A 16,263-nucleotide genomic window follows, 5' to 3' on the forward strand; every position below is an offset into this window, starting at 1 on the left:
CCCAATTTTTTCCCCAATTTATTCCGAATTTATTTCTGTTTTTCCCCCAATTTCCCCAATTTTCCCCCGATTTCCCCCCAATTTAGTCAATTTTTTTCCCAATTTATTCCAAAATTTTCCCCAATTTTCCCCCAATTTTTCTTATTTTTAATCCAAATTTTTTCCCAATTTTTTTCCCAATTTTTCCCCCAATTTATTCCCAATTTCCCCCAATTTCCCCCCAATATTTTCCCAATTTCCCCAGTTTTCTCCAATTTTCCCCCCCAATATTTTCCCAATTTTTTCCCATTTTTTCCAATTTTTTTCCCAATTTTTCGCAATTTTTTCCCCCAGTTTATTCCAAATTCCCAAGGTATTCCAAATTTCCCCCAATTTCCCCCCAATTTTTTCCCATTTTTTTTCCCCAGTTCTCCCCATTTTCCCCCAATTTATTCCCAATTCTTCCCAATTTTTCCCCCATTTTTTTCCCAATTTTTCCCAATTTTCCCCCCAATTTATTCCCAATTTCCCCCCAATTTATTCCAAATTTTTCCCAATTTTTCCCCCATTTTTCCCCCTTTTTTTCCCACAATTTTTCCCAGTTTTCCCCCCCAATTTCCCCCCATTTTTTTTTCCTCCCATTTCCCCCCAATTTTTCCTGATTTTCCCAAATTTTTCCTTCCATTTCCGCCCCCACTCCCATATAAGGCAATGGGCGTGGCCCGGACCCGGAAGCGCGCCGGAGTGGGCGTGTCCAGGTGTACGGCCCCGCCCTCACCTGCCCGATCCAAGATGGCGGCGGCGCTGGGGGCGCTCCTGGCGCTGCTCGGTGGGTGCGGGGAGCAATTAATGAACGCCTTAATTAATGGGGTCCGGGGTAATTAATGGGGTCCGGGGTAATTAATGGGGTAATTAATGGGGTCCGGGGTAATTAATGGGGTAATTAATGGGGTAATTAATGGGGTAATTAATGGGGTGATTAACGGGGTCTGGGGTAATTAACGGGGTAATTAACGGGGTAATTAATGGGGTAATTAACGGGGTAATTAATGGGGTCCGGGGTAATTAATGGGGTAATTAACGGGGTAATTAATGGGGTAATTAACGGGGTAATTAATGGGGTCCGGGATAATTAATGGGGTCTGGGGTAATTAACGGGGTAATTAATGGGGTCTGGGGTAATTAACGGGGTCCGGGGTAATTAATGGGGTCCGGGGTAATTAATGGGGTAATTAATGGGGTAATTAATGGGGTAATTAATGGGGTCCGGGGTAATTAATGGGGTCCGGGGTAATTAATGGGGTGATTAACGGGGTCTGGGGTAATTAACGGGGTAATTAATGGGGTCCGGGGTAATTAATGGGGTCTGGGGTAATTAATGGGGTAATTAATGGGGTCCGGGGTAATTAATGGGGTAATTAACGGGGTAATTAATGGGGTCCGGGGTAATTAATGGGGTCCGGGGTAATTAATGGGGTAATTAATGGGGTAATTAATGGGGTCCGGGGTAATTAATGGGGTAATTAACGGGGTCTGGGGTAATTAATGGGGTAATTAATGGGGTAATTAATGGGGTCCGGGGTAATTAACGGGGTAATTAATGGGGTAATTAATGGGGTCTGGGGTAATTAACGGGGTCTGGGGTAATTAATGGGGTAATTAACGGGGTCTGGGGTAATTAAGGGTCTCACCTGTATCTCACCTGTACAGGTGACACCCACACCTGTATCTCACCTGTACAGGTGACACCCACACCTGTATCTTACCTGTACAGGTGACACCCACACCTGTATCTCACCTGTGCGGGTGACACCCACACCTGTATCTCACCTGTGCGGGTGACACCCACACCTGTATCTCACCTGTACAGGTGACACCCACACCTGTATCTCACCTGTGCGGGTGACACCCACACCTGTATCTCACCTGTACAGGTGACACCCACACCTGTATCTTACCTGTACAGGTGATACCCATACCTGTATCTCACCTGTGCGGGTGACACCCACACCTGTATCTCACCCGTACAGGTGACACTCACACCTGTATCTCACCTGTGCGGGTGACACCCACACCTGTATCTCACCCGTACAGGTGACACTCACACCTGTATCTTACCTGTAAAGGTGACACTGACACCAGTATCCCACCTGTACAGGTGACACTCACACCTGTATCTTACCTGTACAGGTGATACCCATACCTGTATCTCACCTGTGCGGGTGACACCCACACCTGTATCTCACCCGTACAGGTGACACTCACACCTGTATCTTACCTGTAAAGGTGACACTGACACCAGTATCCCACCTGTGCAGGTGACACCCACACATGTATCTCACCCGTACAGGTGACACACCTGTATCTTACCTGTAAAGTGACACCGACACCTGTATCTCACCTGTACAGGTGACACTCACACCTGTATCTTACCTGTACAGGTGACGCGCACATCTGTATCTCACCTGTGCAGGTGACACTGACACCGGTATCTCACCTGTGCTGGTGACACTCACACCTGTATCTCACCTGTACAGGTGACGCCCACATCTGTATCTCACCTGTGCAGGTGTCACCCACACCTGTATCTCACCTGTCTCACCTGTCTCTCACCTGCCCAGGTGCTCCCCTCCAGGTGTTCCCCCTGCAGGTGTCGGTTCCCGAGCCCCGCACCGTGGCTCTGCTCTTCCAGCCCGTTCTCCTCCGCTGCCAATTCCAGGTGAGCTCACCTGGCCCCCCCCCCATCGTCACCTGGAAGTACAAATCCTTCTGTCCCGACACCTCCGGGGGCTCACCTGGCGACACCTGGGGCTCACCTGGCGAGGCAGCCGGAGCCTGCCCCGACTCGGCTCGCACCGTGCGCATCGTGGCCACCAAGCAGGGCGAACAGGTGACCCTGGGGGACTTCTACCTGGGCAGACCCGTGACCATCCGAGGAGGTGAGGACGCACCTGGGGATGGCTGGAACACACCTGGGCACACCTGGAGACACCTGGGGATAGCTGGGACATGCCTGGCTACACCTGGGAACACCTGGGGACACCTGGACACACCTGGATACACCTGAGGATAGCTTGGGCACACCTGTGTGGGCAGAGAACCTCACCTGGGCATATCTGGTGATACCGGGGCATAACTGTGGCACACCTGTGGATACCTGGGACACACCTGGGCACACCTGGACACATCCTTCACCTGTTCCATGTCTCACCTGTCCATGTCTCACCGTTCCTTGTCTCACCTGCCCAGTCTCACCTGTCCAATCTCACCTGTCCCTGTCTCAGCTGTCTGTGTCTCACCTGTCCTTGTCTCACCTGTCCAGTCTCACCTGCCCGTGTCTCACCTGTGCAGGTGCGGAGCTGAGCCTGGGCCCCGCGGCCTGGGGTGACAGCGGCCTCTACCTGTGCACGGTGACCTCGACCAGCGACCTGCAGGGCAACAACGAGGCCGTGGCTGAACTGGTGGTACTGGGTGAGACTGGGAGGGACTGGGATCAAACTGGGAGGGACTGGGAGGAGATTGGGATGGACCAGGGTCAAACTGGGATCAAACTGGGATGGACTGGGAGGAGATTGGGACGGACCGGGGTCAAACTGGGATCAAACTGGGAGGGACTGGGAGGAGATTTGGACGGACCGGGGTCAAACTGGGATCAAACTGGGAGGGACTGGGAGGAGATTGGGACGGACCAGGGTCAAACTGGGATCAAACTGGGATGGACTGGGAGGAGATTGGGACGGACCGGGGTCAAACTGGGATCAAACTGGGAGGGACTGGGAGGAGATTTGGACGGACCGGGGTCAAACTGGGATCAAACTGGGAGGGACTGGGAGGAGATTGGGACGGACCAGGGTCAAACTGGGATCAAACTGGGATGGACTGGGAGGAGATTGGGACGGACCGGGGTCAAACTGGGAGGGACTGGGGCGGACTGGGATCAAACTGGCATCAAACCGGAACGGACTGGGACCAAGCTGGGACAAACTGGGAGAGAACTGGGACGGACTGGGATCAAACTGGGAGGGACTGGGAGGCTCCGTGAGTGTTATTGGTTTGGACTGGGAGCGCTGGGAGGGGATTGGGGGTTACTGGTTTGGGGTGCCGGGTTACTGGTTTATACTGGTTTGGGGTTAGGGGTTACTGGATTGGGGGTTGGGGGTTACTGGTTTGGACTGGGAGGAACTGGGGCTGCACCTGGGCCCCTCCCCCCCCCCGTGTCCCCCCAGGGTCTCTGCCCGAGGGCTCGCGGCTGCTGCCCGAGGGGACCCTGCCAGGTACGGGCACACCTGGGATACACCTGGGGACACCTGGGATACACCTGAGGCACACCTGGGGACAGCTGGGTACACCTGGGGACACCTGGATACACCTGGGATACACCTGGGCACACCTGGGATTCACCTGGGGACACCTGGGATACACCTGGGGACACCTGGGATACACCTGAGGCACACCTGGGGACAGCTGGGATACACCTGGGGACACCTGGGGACAGCTGGGTACACCTGGGGACACCTGGGCACACCTGGGATTCACCTGGGGACACCTGGGATACACCTGGGGACACCTGGGATACACCTGGGGCACACCTGGGTACACCTGGATACACCTGGGATACACCTGGGGACAGCTGGGATACACCTGGGGACACCTGGGGACACCTGGGTACACCTGGGATACCCCTGGGATACACCTGAGATACACCTGGGCACACCTGGGGACAGCTGGGTACACCTGGGCACACCTGGGATACACCTGGGTTACACCTGGGCACACCTGGGGACAGCTGGGCACACCTGGGCACACCTGGGGGGGGCACACAGGTGTGGGGGAGGGGCTCAGGTGTGCATGGGGGGCACCTGGGCAGGGCTTGGGGTCATTTTGGGGCCATTTTGGGCTATTCCAGGTTTTCGGGATAATTTCGGGATAAATTTGGGATCTTTTGGGATAAACCCGGGATAATTTGGGGATAATTCGGGGATGGTCTCGGGATTGTCTTGGGACAGTTCCGGGATAATTCCGGGATAGTTCCGGGATAATTCCGGGATAGTTCCGGGGTGGTTCTGGGGTAGTTCCGGGATAATTCCAGGATATTTTTGGGAGTAGTTCCGGGATAATTCCAGGATATTTTTGGGAGTAGTTCCGGGATAATTCTGGGACAGTTCCGGGATGGTTCTGGGATAGATCCGGGATAATTCCGGGATGGTTCCGGGATATTTTTGGGATAATTCCGGGACATTTTCGGGAGTAGTTTCGGGACAGTTATGGGATAATTCCGGGATAGTTCCGGGATAGTTCTGGGAGTTCCGGGACAATTCCGGGATAGTTCCGGGATGGTTCCAGGATGGTTCCGGGGTGGTTCCGGGATAGTTCCGGGACAGTTCCGGGATAGTTCTGGGATAGTTCTGGGATGGTTCCGGGATGGTTCCGAGACAGTTCCGGGACAGTTCCGGGATAATTCCGGGATGGTTCCGGGACAGTTCCGGGATAATTCCGGGATAATTCCGGGATAGTTCCGGGATAGTTCTGGGATAGTTCTGGGATGGTTCCGGGATGGTTCCGGGATAATTCTGGGATAGTTCCGGGATAGTTCCGGGACAGTTCCGGGACAGTTCCGGGACAGTTCCGGGACAGTTCCGGGACAGTTCCGGGACAGTTCCGGGATAATTCCGGGATGGTTCCGGGACAGTTCCGGGATAGTTCCGGGACAGTTCCGGGACAGTTCCGGGACAGTTCCGGGACAGTTCCGGGATAATTCCGGGATAGTTCCGGGATAGTTCTGGGATGGTTCCGGGATGGTTCCGGGATAATTCCGGGACAGTTCCGGGACAGTTCCGGGACAGTTCCGGGATAATTCTGGGATGGTTCCGGGATAGTTCCGGGACAGTTCCGGGACAGTTCCGGGATAATTCGGGAACGGTCTCGGTGTCCCAGACTGGCTCTTCGTGCTGCTGGTGGCGCTGGGGGCGGGGCTGGTGGCGCTGGGGGCGGGGCTCTGCTGGTGCCAGTGCTGCCCCCACACCTGCTGCTGCTACCTGCGCTGCCCCTGCTGCCCCCGCACCTGCTGCTGCCCCGAGGCCCGTGAGTCACCTGGGGGGCGCACCTGGGCACACCTGGGGGGGGTTGGAGCGGGTGATGGGGTCACCTGGGCACACCTGGGGGAGTTCTGGGGTCACCTGGGGACACCTGGGCACACCTGGGGGTGGTGGGAGGGGGTGCTGGGCTCACCTGGGCACACCTGGGGGAGTTCTGGGCTCACCTGGGCACACCTAGGGGAGTTCTGGGGTCACCTGGGGACACCTGGGCACACCTGGGGGTGGTGGGAGGGGGTGCTGGGTTCTCCTGGACACACCTGGGGGAGTTCTGGGGTCACCTGGGAACACCTGGGAGTGGTGGGAGGGGTGCTGGGTTCTCCTGGACACACCTGGGGGAGTTCTGGGCTCACCTGGGAACACCTGGGGGTGGTGAGAGTGGGTTCTGGAGTCACCTGGACACACCTGGGGGAGTTCTGGGCTCACCTGGGCACATCAGGGCACACCTGAGGGAGTTCTGGACCCACCTGGGCACACTTGGGGTTGGTGGGAGGGGATTTTGGGCTCACCTGGGCACACTTGGGGGAATTCTGGGCACACCTGGGGGTATACCTGAGGGTGTTGGGAAGGGGCTCTGGTCTCACCTGGGCACACCTGGGACTGTTCTGGCCTCACCTGTCCTCTCCTGTATCCCCACCCCCACCCAGTTTACCTGGCCGGGAAAGCTGCGACCTCGGGAGTCGCCTTCGTCCCCTCCCCCCACCCTGCGGTGCCCCTTCAGCTTCTCGGTGAGTGGAGGAGGGGCAGGGAGGGGGAGGGGCTCAGGTGAGCTCAGGTGAGCTCCAGGTAAGGCCTCACCTGTCCCCTCCCCCCTCAGGGAGTAGCCAGAGCTCTCAGGTGCCGCTGCTGAGGGACAGCGACAGCTCAGGTGAGATGGGGTGATTGACAGGTGTCAGTCATGGCAGGTGATTGACAGGTGTCAGTCATGGCACTGGGAGAGAGCTGGGAGGGAACTGGGGGTGACTGGTTTGTACTGGTTTGGGGTTACCGGGAGAGAAATGGGAGGGAACTCAATCGATACTGGGAGGTGCTGGGTCCGTACTGGTCCGTACTGGTTTATACTGGTCCATACTGGGAGGCGCTGGGTCCACACTGGGTGCCGGCCCCGGTTCTGAAGCTCAGCAGGGTCGGCCCCGGTCACAGCCTGGATGGGTGACCTGAATGTGGGTGTGTGTTGTACTGGTTTATACTGGGAGGCACTGGGGCTGTACTGGTTTATACTGGGGCTGTACTGGAACACACTGGGGCCTCACTGAGGCTGTACTGGTCCATACTGGGAGGCACTGGGTCCACACTGGGTGCCGGCCCCGGTTCTGAAGCTCAGCAGGGTCGGTCCCGGTCACGGCCTGGATGGGTGACCTGAATGTGGGTGTGTGTTGTACTGGTTTATACTGGGAGGCACTGGGGCTGTACTGGTTTATACTGGGGCTGTACTGGAACACACTGGGGCCTCACTGAGGTTGTACTGGTTTATACTGGTCCATACTGGGAGGCGCTGGGTCCACACTGGGTGCCGGCCCCGGTTCTGAAGCTCAGCAGGGTCGGCCCCGGTCACAGCCTGGATGGGTGACCTGAATGTGGGTGTGTTGTACTGGTTTATACTGGGAGGCACTGGGGCTGTACTGGTTTATACTGGGGCCTCACTGAGGCTGTACTGGTTTATACTGGTCCATACTGGGAGGCGCTGGGTCCACACTGGGTGCCGGCCCCGGTTCTGAAGCTCAGCAGGGTCGGCCCCGGTCACGGCCTGGATGGGTGACCTGAATGTGTGTGTGTTGTACTGGTTTATACTGGGAGGCACTGGGGCTGTACTGGTTTATACTGGGGCTGTACTGGGTCTCTCCTGACCCCTCCCCTCCCCCAGTCCTCTCAGGACCCCCCCCCAGTGTTCTGAGGTACCTGGAGGAGCAGGTGAACACCTGGGCCCCGCCCGGAGGGAGAGCCCCGATCTTCAGCCCAGGTGGGGGCTGGGGGGGGGTTGGGGGGGGAAGGGAAATTTTGGGAGAATTTTGGGAAAATTTTGGGATAATTTGGGGGAAATTTTGGGATAATTTGGGAGAATTTTGGGAATTTTTGGGACAATTTGGGGCAAATTTTGGGATAGTTTTGGGGAATTTTGGGATATTTTGGGAAGAAATTTTGGGATAATTTTGGGGAATTCTGGGATAATTTTGGGGAAATTTTGGGACAATTTTGGGAGATTTTGAGACAATTTGGGGATAATTTGGGAGGAAATTTTGGGATAATTTTGGGATAATTTTGGGACAATTTTGGGGAATTTTGGGATAATTTTGTGGAACTCTGGGATAATTTTGGGACAATTTGAGAAGAAATTTTGGAGGCAATTTTGGGGAAATTTTGGGATTATTTTGGGGAAATTTTGGGGACAATTTTGGGGGGAAATTTTGGAGGATTTTTTTTTTTGTATAAATTTATTTTTTTTTGGGGGGGGGGAGGGGGCGCGGGTTTTTTTTGGGAATTTTATTTTTTGAACCCCTCCCCCACCTCCCCTCCCCCACCCACCTCCCCTCCCCCCCCTTTTTTTTGTAGGCCCCGCCCCCAGTGACGTCACCTCCCTGCACGAGCCCCCCTGGGCCGCCCCTCCCCCACCCCCCCAGCGCTGGCGCTCGGCCGAGATTTTGGGGGGGGAGGGGAGGGTGGGGGAGGGGAATTGGGGGAGGGGCTCCCGGACCCCTCCCCCACCCCTTTCCCGCCCCCCCCGATCCCGATCCCGATCCCGGGAGGATTTGGGGGGTGGGGGAGGGGAGGGGGAGACCCCTCCCCCAACCAGGAACCCCCCCCGGAGACTGCGCAAGGTGGGGGAGGGGCGGGGGGGAGGGGGGAGGGGAAATTGGGGGGGAATTTTGGGGAAAATTTGGGGGAAATTTGGGGGAAAAATTTGGGGAAAAATTGTGGGAAATTTGGGAGAAAATTTGGGGAATTTTGGGGGAAAAATTTGGGGAAAATTTTTGGGAAAAACTTGGGGAATTTTTTGGGAAAATTTGGGGGATTTTGGGGGAATTTGGGAGAATTTGTGGGAAAATTTGGGGGACATTTGGGGAAGTTTGGGGGAATTTGGGGGAAAAATTTGGGGGAAAAAGTTGAGGTAAAAAGTTGGGGAATTGTGGGGGAAAATTTGGGGAAAAATTTGGGGAATTTTGGGGAATTTTGGGGGAATTTTGGGGGGAAATTTGGGCGAATTCTGGGGAATTTTGGGGAAATTTTGGGGAAAATTTGGGGGAAATTTGGGGAAAATTCGGGGGGAATTTGGGGAAAAATTTGGGGAATTTTGGGGGAGTTTTGGGGGAATTTTGGGGGAATTTTGTCGGAATTTTAGGGGATAATTTTTTGGGGGATAATTTGAAATAATTTCTTTTTTTGGGGGGGGGGAGACAATTTTTGATAATTTTGGGGGGAGGGGCGATCTCACACCTTTGTTGGTTTTTTTTTTTTAATAATTTTCATTTTTATTTTTCCCCTCCCCCCACTCCAGAACGACGCCTTGAGCCGCGAGAGCCTCGTGGTGTGAACCCCGAAATTCCCGAAATTCCGGAAAATTCCCCAAAATTCCCCAAAATTCCCGCTCCCCGCCCCTCCCCCCTTCATTTTTTGGGCTCATTTCGGGGATTTTTTTACTTCAGTGCCTTCTTTTATTAAAATTTTTTGGAGTTTTGGGGCCAAATAAAAGATTTTAGAGGAAAATCGATGACGTCATCGAGGCGGATATGACGTCGCTGGGGAAGGGGGGGGGATTTTTTTTGGGAATTTTGACGGATTTTGGGTGGATTTGAGGGAATTTCTGACAAATTTAGGGGGGTTTTGAGGAGTTTTGGGAGGATTTGGGGGGAATTTTTCAGGGATTTTGGGGGAATTTTGTGGCATTTGGGAATCCTGAACTCGATCCGGGGATTTTTTTGGCATTTTTTGGGAATTTTTTGGGAATTTTGGGGATTGGAATTTCAGGGATTTTGGGGGAATTTTGTGGCATTTGGGAATCCTGAACTCGATCCGGGGATTTTTTTTGGCATTTTTTGGGAATTTTTGCGGGGGAATTTCAGGGATTTTGGGGGAATTTTGTGGCATTTGGGAATCCTGAACTCGATCCTGAGATTTTTTTTGGGGTGGGGGATTTTTTGGCATTTTTTGGGAATTTTTGCGGGGAAATTTCCGGGAATTTCGGCGCCAACTCAACGCGATGGGCGTGGCCTCCCTCAAACCCCGCCCACCTTGACGTCACGCCACTCGATTGGCCGCGCACAACGCCTTCTGATTGGCCGCTCACAACGCCTTCTGATTGGCCGCGCACGAACCGGAAGTTTCTCTACGTAACGTCCGGTTTCCCATTAGGCCCCGCGGCCGCTAGGCCCGGAATCCCAAACCCGGAAACTCCAAAACAAACCAAAAAAAAAAAGAAAAAAAAAAAAAACCAAAAAATTCCCCAAAATCGCCCCAAAAATTCCCGAATTTTCCCCAAAATCCCCTTGGGGGACCCCCCCGCGGCCGCCATGACTTTGTTCCACTTCGGGAATTGCTTCGCCCTGGCGTATTTCCCTTATTTCATCACCTACAAGTGCAGCGGCCTGTGAGGGACTGGGGCGAACTGGGACAAACTGGGAGGCACTGGGAGGCACTGGGAGGGGATTCGGGGCTGCTGGGATGGAGTGGGAAGGGGTTAAAGGGGGATTTGGGTGTTACTGGTTTATACTGGGAGGGGATTTGGGGTTTACTGGTTTATGGTGGTTTATACTGGTAGGGAATTTGGGGTTTACTGGGTTTATACTGGTTCATACTGGTAGGGGATTTGGGGTTTACTGGTTTGGGGTTTTTCTTTACTGGTTTTGGGGTTTGGGGTTACTGGGAGGGGTCTGGGATGGTCTATACTGGTTTATACTGGTTTACCTTTGTTCGTACTGGTTTGTAGTGGTTCGTACTGGTTTGTACTGGTTCATACTGGTTTGTACTGGTGCCAGGTCCGAGTACAGCGCGTTCTGGCGCTGCGTCCAGGCTGGAGCCACTTATGTACTGGTGCAACTGGGAAAGGTGGGAGAGCAACTGGGAGCAACTGGGAAGCCCCAAAACCCAACTGGGAGGAACTGGGAATTCCCCAGGACCTGACTGGGAGGAGCTGGGAACCCCCAAATTGCAACTGGGAGCAACTGGGAGGAACTGGGACCCCCCCAAATCCAACTGGGATCCCTCAAAGGCCCCCAGGATCCAACTGGGAACCGCAAAACCCAACTGGGAGCAACTGGGAACCCTCAAAACCCAACTGGGAGGAACTGGGAGCCCCCCAGATCCCAACTGGGAGGAACTGGGAGGAACTGGGAGCCCCAAAACCCAACTTGGATGAACTGGGATGAACTGGGAGTCCCCCAGATCCCAAGTGGGAGGAACTGGGATTCCCCAAAACCCAACTGGGATGAACTGGGAGTCCCCAAAATCCAACTGGGATGAACTGGGACCCCCAAAACCCAACTTGGATGAACTGGGATGAACTGGGAGTCCCCCAGATCCCAAGTGGGAGGAACTGGGATTCCCCAAAACCCTACTGGGATGAACTGGGAGTCCCCAAAATCCAACTGGGATGAACTGGGACCCCCAAAACCCAACTGGGATGAACTGGGAGGAACTGGGAGCCCCCAAAACCCAACTGGGATGAACTGGGATGAACTGGGGTGAACTGGGAGCCCCCCAGATCCCAACTGTGATGAACTGGGATGAACTGGGAGCCCCAAAACCCAACTGGGATGAACTGGGATGAACTGGGAGCCCCCCAGATCCCAACTGGGAGGAACTGGGATGAACTGGGGTGAACTGGGAGCGCGCAGCCCCCGTCTCAGGTGCCCCTCCCCCCAGATGCTGTTCCTGGCCACTTTCTTCCCCACCTGGGAGGGACCCTCGGGGGGCTACGACCTGGTGGGGGTGAGTGACCCCAAAGGTGTCCCCAGGTTACCCGAATTTATCCCGAATTTATCCCGAATTTATCCCGAATTTACCCCGAATTTACCCCGAATTTATCCCAAATTTACCCCGAATTTATCCCGAATTTACCCCGAATTTACCCCAAATTTACCCTGAATTTATCCCAGATTTACCCTGAATTTATCCTGAATTTATCCCGAATTTACCCCGAATTTATCCTGAATTTATCCCGAATTTACCCCGAATTTATCCCGAATTTACCCCGAATTTACCCCGAATTTACCCTGAATTTATCCCAGATTTACCCTGAATTTATCCCGAATTTACCCCGAATTTACCCCGAATTTACCCCGAATTTACCCCGAATTTACCCCGAATTTATCCTGAATTTATCCTGAATTTATCCCGAATTTACCCCAAATTTACCCTGAATTTACCCCGAATTTGCCCCGAATTTGCCCCAAATTTACCCTGAATTTACCCCGAATTTATCCCAGATTTACCCTGAATTTATCCCAAATTTACCCCGAATTTATCCCGAATTTACCCCGAATTTATCCCGAATTTATCCTGAATTTACCCCGAATTTACCCCGAGTTTATCTCAAATTTATCCTGAATTTACCCCGAATTTATCCCAAATTTATCCTGAATTTACCCCAAATTTACCCTGAATTTACCCCGAATTTACCCTGAATTTACCCCGAATTTACCCCGAATTTACCCTGAATTTATCCCAAATTTGTCCCAAATTTACCCTGAATTTACCCCAAATTTACCCCGAATTTATCCCAAATTTACCCTGAATTTATCCCAAATTTACCCCAAATTTATCCAAATTTATCCCAAATTTACCCTGAATTTATCCCAAATTTATCCCGAATTCCCCCCAAATTCCCCCCAAATTCCCCCCAAATTCTCCCCGTATTTCCCCCGACGTTTCCCCTTTTTGACCTTTTCCCAAAATTCCCGTTTTTTTTTTTTTTTTTCCCAGGAATTCCTGCGTGCCACCGTGGACGTGGCCGATCTCGGGGGGCTCCAGCTGGCCCTGGGCCGGGGCGGGGGGAGGGGCGAGCTCCGAATCCTGGTGGCCGCCCTGGGCTGGGCCAGCGCCGAGCTGCTCACGGCCAGGTGAGAATTTTGGGGAATTTTGGGGATTTTTTGGGGATTTTTTGAGGATTTTTTGGGGATTTTTTAGGGATTTTTTGAGGATTTTTTAGGGATTTTTTGGGGATTTTTTGGGGATTTTTTGGGGATTTTTTGAGGATTTTTTAGGGATTTTTTTGGGATTTTTTGGGATTTTTTGGGGATTTTTTAGGGATTTTTTGAGGATTTTTTTGGGATTTTTTGGGGATTTTTTAGGGATTTTTTGAGGATTTTTTAGGGATTTTTTGGGGATTTTTTAGGATTTTTTTTGTTATTTTTTGAGGATTTTTTGGGATTTTTTAGGGATTTTTTTGGGATTTTTTAGTGATTTTTTTGGGATTTTTTGGGGATTTTTTGGGGATTTTTTGAGGATTTTTTGGGATTTTTTTGGGGATTTTTTGAGGATTTTTTAGGGATTTTTTGGGGATTTTTTAGGATTTTTTTTATTATTTTTTGAGGATTTTTTTGGGGATTTTTTAGGGATTTTTTGGGGATTTTTGGGGATTTTTTGGGGATATTTTAGGGATTTTTTTGGCGACGTTTTGGGGATATTTTTGGGCGTTTTTTAGGGAATTTTTAGGGATTTTTTGGGATTTTTTGGGGGGATTTTTTTAGGGATTTTTTGGGATTTTTTTGGGGGATTTTTTGGGGAATTTTTTAATGGGTTTTCTTTGGGAATTTTTTTTTTTATTTTTTTGAATTTTGGGATTTTTTTTGGTGCTCTCTGACCCCTCTCCCTCTCCCCCCCCCTCACCTGTCCAGGTGTGTCCCGCTCTGGGTGGGGGCGCGGGGGGTGGAGTTTGACTGGAGACACCTCCAGATGGGACTGGACTCCAACATCAGCCTGGTGAGACTGGGAGGGACTGGGAGGGAACTGGGATGGACTGGGAGGGAACTGGGATGGACTGGGAGGGGATTGGGATGGACTGGGAGGGAACTGGGATGGACTGGGAGGGGATTGGGATGGACTGGGATGTACTGGGAGGGGATTGGGATGGACTGGGAGGGAACTGGGAGGGACTGGGAGGGGATTGGGATGGACTGGGAGGGCATTGGGAGGGACTGGGAGGAAATTGGGAGAGACTGGGAGGAATTGGGATGGAGGGACTGGGAGTGGAATGGGAGGAAACTGGGATGGACTGGGAGGGAATGGGACAAACTGGGAGGGAATGGGATGGACTGGGAGCGAACTCTGAGCAGATTGGGATGAACTGGGAAGGACTGGGAAATTACCAGTTCATATTGGTCTATACTGGTCCGTACTGGTTTATACTGGTCCATACTGGGAGGCACTGGGTCCACACTGGGTGCCGGCCCCGGTTCTGAAGCTCAGCAGGGTCGGCCCCGGTCAGAGCCTGGATGGGTGACCTGAATGTGTGTGTGTTGTACTGGTTTATACTGGGAGGCACTGGGGCTGTACTGGTTTATACTGGGGCTGTACTGGAACACACTGGGGCCTCACTGAGGCTGTACTGGTTTATACTGGTCCATACTGGGAGGCGCTGGGTCCACGCTGGGTGCCGGCCCCGGTTCTGAAGCTCAGCAGGGTCGGCCCCGGTCACGGCCTGGATGGGTGACCTGAATGTGTGTGTGTGTTGTACTGGTTTATACTGGGAGGCACTGGGGCTGTACTGGTTTATACTGGGAGGCACTGGGGCTGTACTGGTTTATACTGGTCTCTCACCTGCCCAGGTGCGTCACGTGGCCGCCGCCGCTCTACTTTGGGCCTCGGGGCGCCAGGACCTCCCCTCCCCCCTCCGGCTGCCCCTGGGGGGGCTCCTGGCGGGCGTGGCCTATGAGGGGTTCTTAATTGGGTAATTAATTAATTGATTAATTAACGGATTAATTAATGGGTTAATGAATGGGGGAGGGGCCTACGACGGGTTCTTAATTGGGTAATTAATTAATCGATTAATTAATTAACGGATTAATGGGTTAATGAATGGGGGAGGGGCCTGTGAGGGGTTCTTAATTGGGTAATTAATTAATCGATTAATTAACGGATTAATTAATGGGTTAATGAATGGGGGAGGGGCCTGTGAGGGGTTCTTAATTGGGTAATTAAATAATAAGGGTGGGGGGAGGGGCTGAAGGAACAGGGGGTGGAGCCTGAGGCGGGTGGGTGGAGCCCGGGACGGGGAAGGGGCGGGGATTTCTGACGGGGGCGTGGCCCAGGTGAGCTCCTTCACCTGACGCCCCTCCCCCTTTGTGTCTCTTCTCCCCTCCCCCACAGGTGGGCGGGGCAGGTGCTGGGCCTGGGGCCCTGGGGGGCGCTGGGGCTGCGGGCGCTGGGGGCGGCGGCGCTGGGGCTGGGGGCGCTGCGGCTGCTGGTGACCCTGCTGCCCCCGCCCTGAGCGCACCTGGACACACCTGAGATACACCTGGATACACCTGGGCACACCTGGAGGGGTCACCTGTGTGTTCACGGGCTGGGGCTGGGGGCGCTGCGGCTGCTGGTGACCCTGCTGCCCCCGCCCTGAGCGCACCTGGGCACACTTGGATACACCTGGGCACACCTGGATACACCTGGGCACACATGGGTACACCTGAGGTACACCTGGGTACACCTGGGATACACCTGAGATGCACCTGGGCACACCTGGATACACCTGGGTACACCTGGGCACTCCTGGATACATCTGGGTACACCCGAGGTACACCTGAGGTACACCTGGGAGACACCTGTGCACACCTGGACGGACATGGACACACGTGGAGGGGTCACCTGTGCGTTTACCAGGGGGACAAGTGTGCAGTGGGCGTGGCCCAGGTGTGCTGTGCCCTTCCTGCTGCCCCCTGAGCTTACCTGAGTTCACCTGTGCTGCTACTTGTGGGGTTCACTGGGGTTTGGAGGGCCAGGAATTGACCCCACGTGAGCGGGGAGGGGCTCAGGTGAGTCCCAGGTATCCAGGTGAGGCCCCAGGTGTGCTGGGGAGGGGCTCAGGTGAGTCCCAGGTATCCAGGTGTGCTGGGGAGGGGCTCAGGTGAGGTTTCAGGTATCCAGGTGAGGCCCCAGGTGTGCAGTGGGTGTGGCCCAGGTGTGCCTGGGGGGTCCTGTGGTCGCTCCTGCCCCTCCCACCCCCAGCCTGAGCAATAAACACACCTGGACACACCTGGCGGAGTCA

The 16,263-nt window shown here is 53.7% G+C and overlaps 1 protein-coding gene across 1 annotated transcript; it reads left to right on the plus strand.

Moving 5' to 3' along the window:
- Window positions 1-7,958: 7,958 nt before the first annotated feature.
- TMEM147 (transmembrane protein 147) lies at window positions 7,959-16,250 on the plus strand. The gene is made up of 8 exons (XM_062512322.1): window positions 7,959-8,031; window positions 9,565-10,653; window positions 11,042-11,111; window positions 11,928-11,993; window positions 12,987-13,123; window positions 13,901-13,985; window positions 14,831-14,952; window positions 15,372-16,250. Exons 2-8 carry the CDS (start codon window positions 10,577-10,579, stop codon window positions 15,490-15,492), a joined length of 678 nt encoding a protein of 225 aa, XP_062368306.1. The 5' UTR covers window positions 7,959-8,031; window positions 9,565-10,576; the 3' UTR covers window positions 15,493-16,250.
- The last annotated feature ends 13 nt before the right edge of the window (window positions 16,251-16,263 follow it).

This window comes from Cinclus cinclus, chromosome 36 (genome assembly GCF_963662255.1).
Source record: "Cinclus cinclus chromosome 36, bCinCin1.1, whole genome shotgun sequence".
Classification (NCBI taxonomy): domain Eukaryota; kingdom Metazoa; phylum Chordata; class Aves; order Passeriformes; family Cinclidae; genus Cinclus; species Cinclus cinclus.

Excerpts from the sequence above, each read along its gene's own strand:
- TMEM147 (XM_062512322.1), top strand. The coding sequence starts at position 10,577 with ATGACTTTGTTCCACTTCGGGAATTGCTTCGCCCTGGCGTATTTCCCT. Across the intron at positions 11,112-11,927 it reads TACTGGTGCAACTGGGAAAG|ATGCTGTTCCTGGCCACTTT; the intron begins GTGGGAGAGCAA and ends CCCTCCCCCCAG. Across the intron at positions 14,953-15,371 it reads TATGAGGGGTTCTTAATTGG|GTGGGCGGGGCAGGTGCTGG; the intron begins GTAATTAATTAA and ends CCTCCCCCACAG.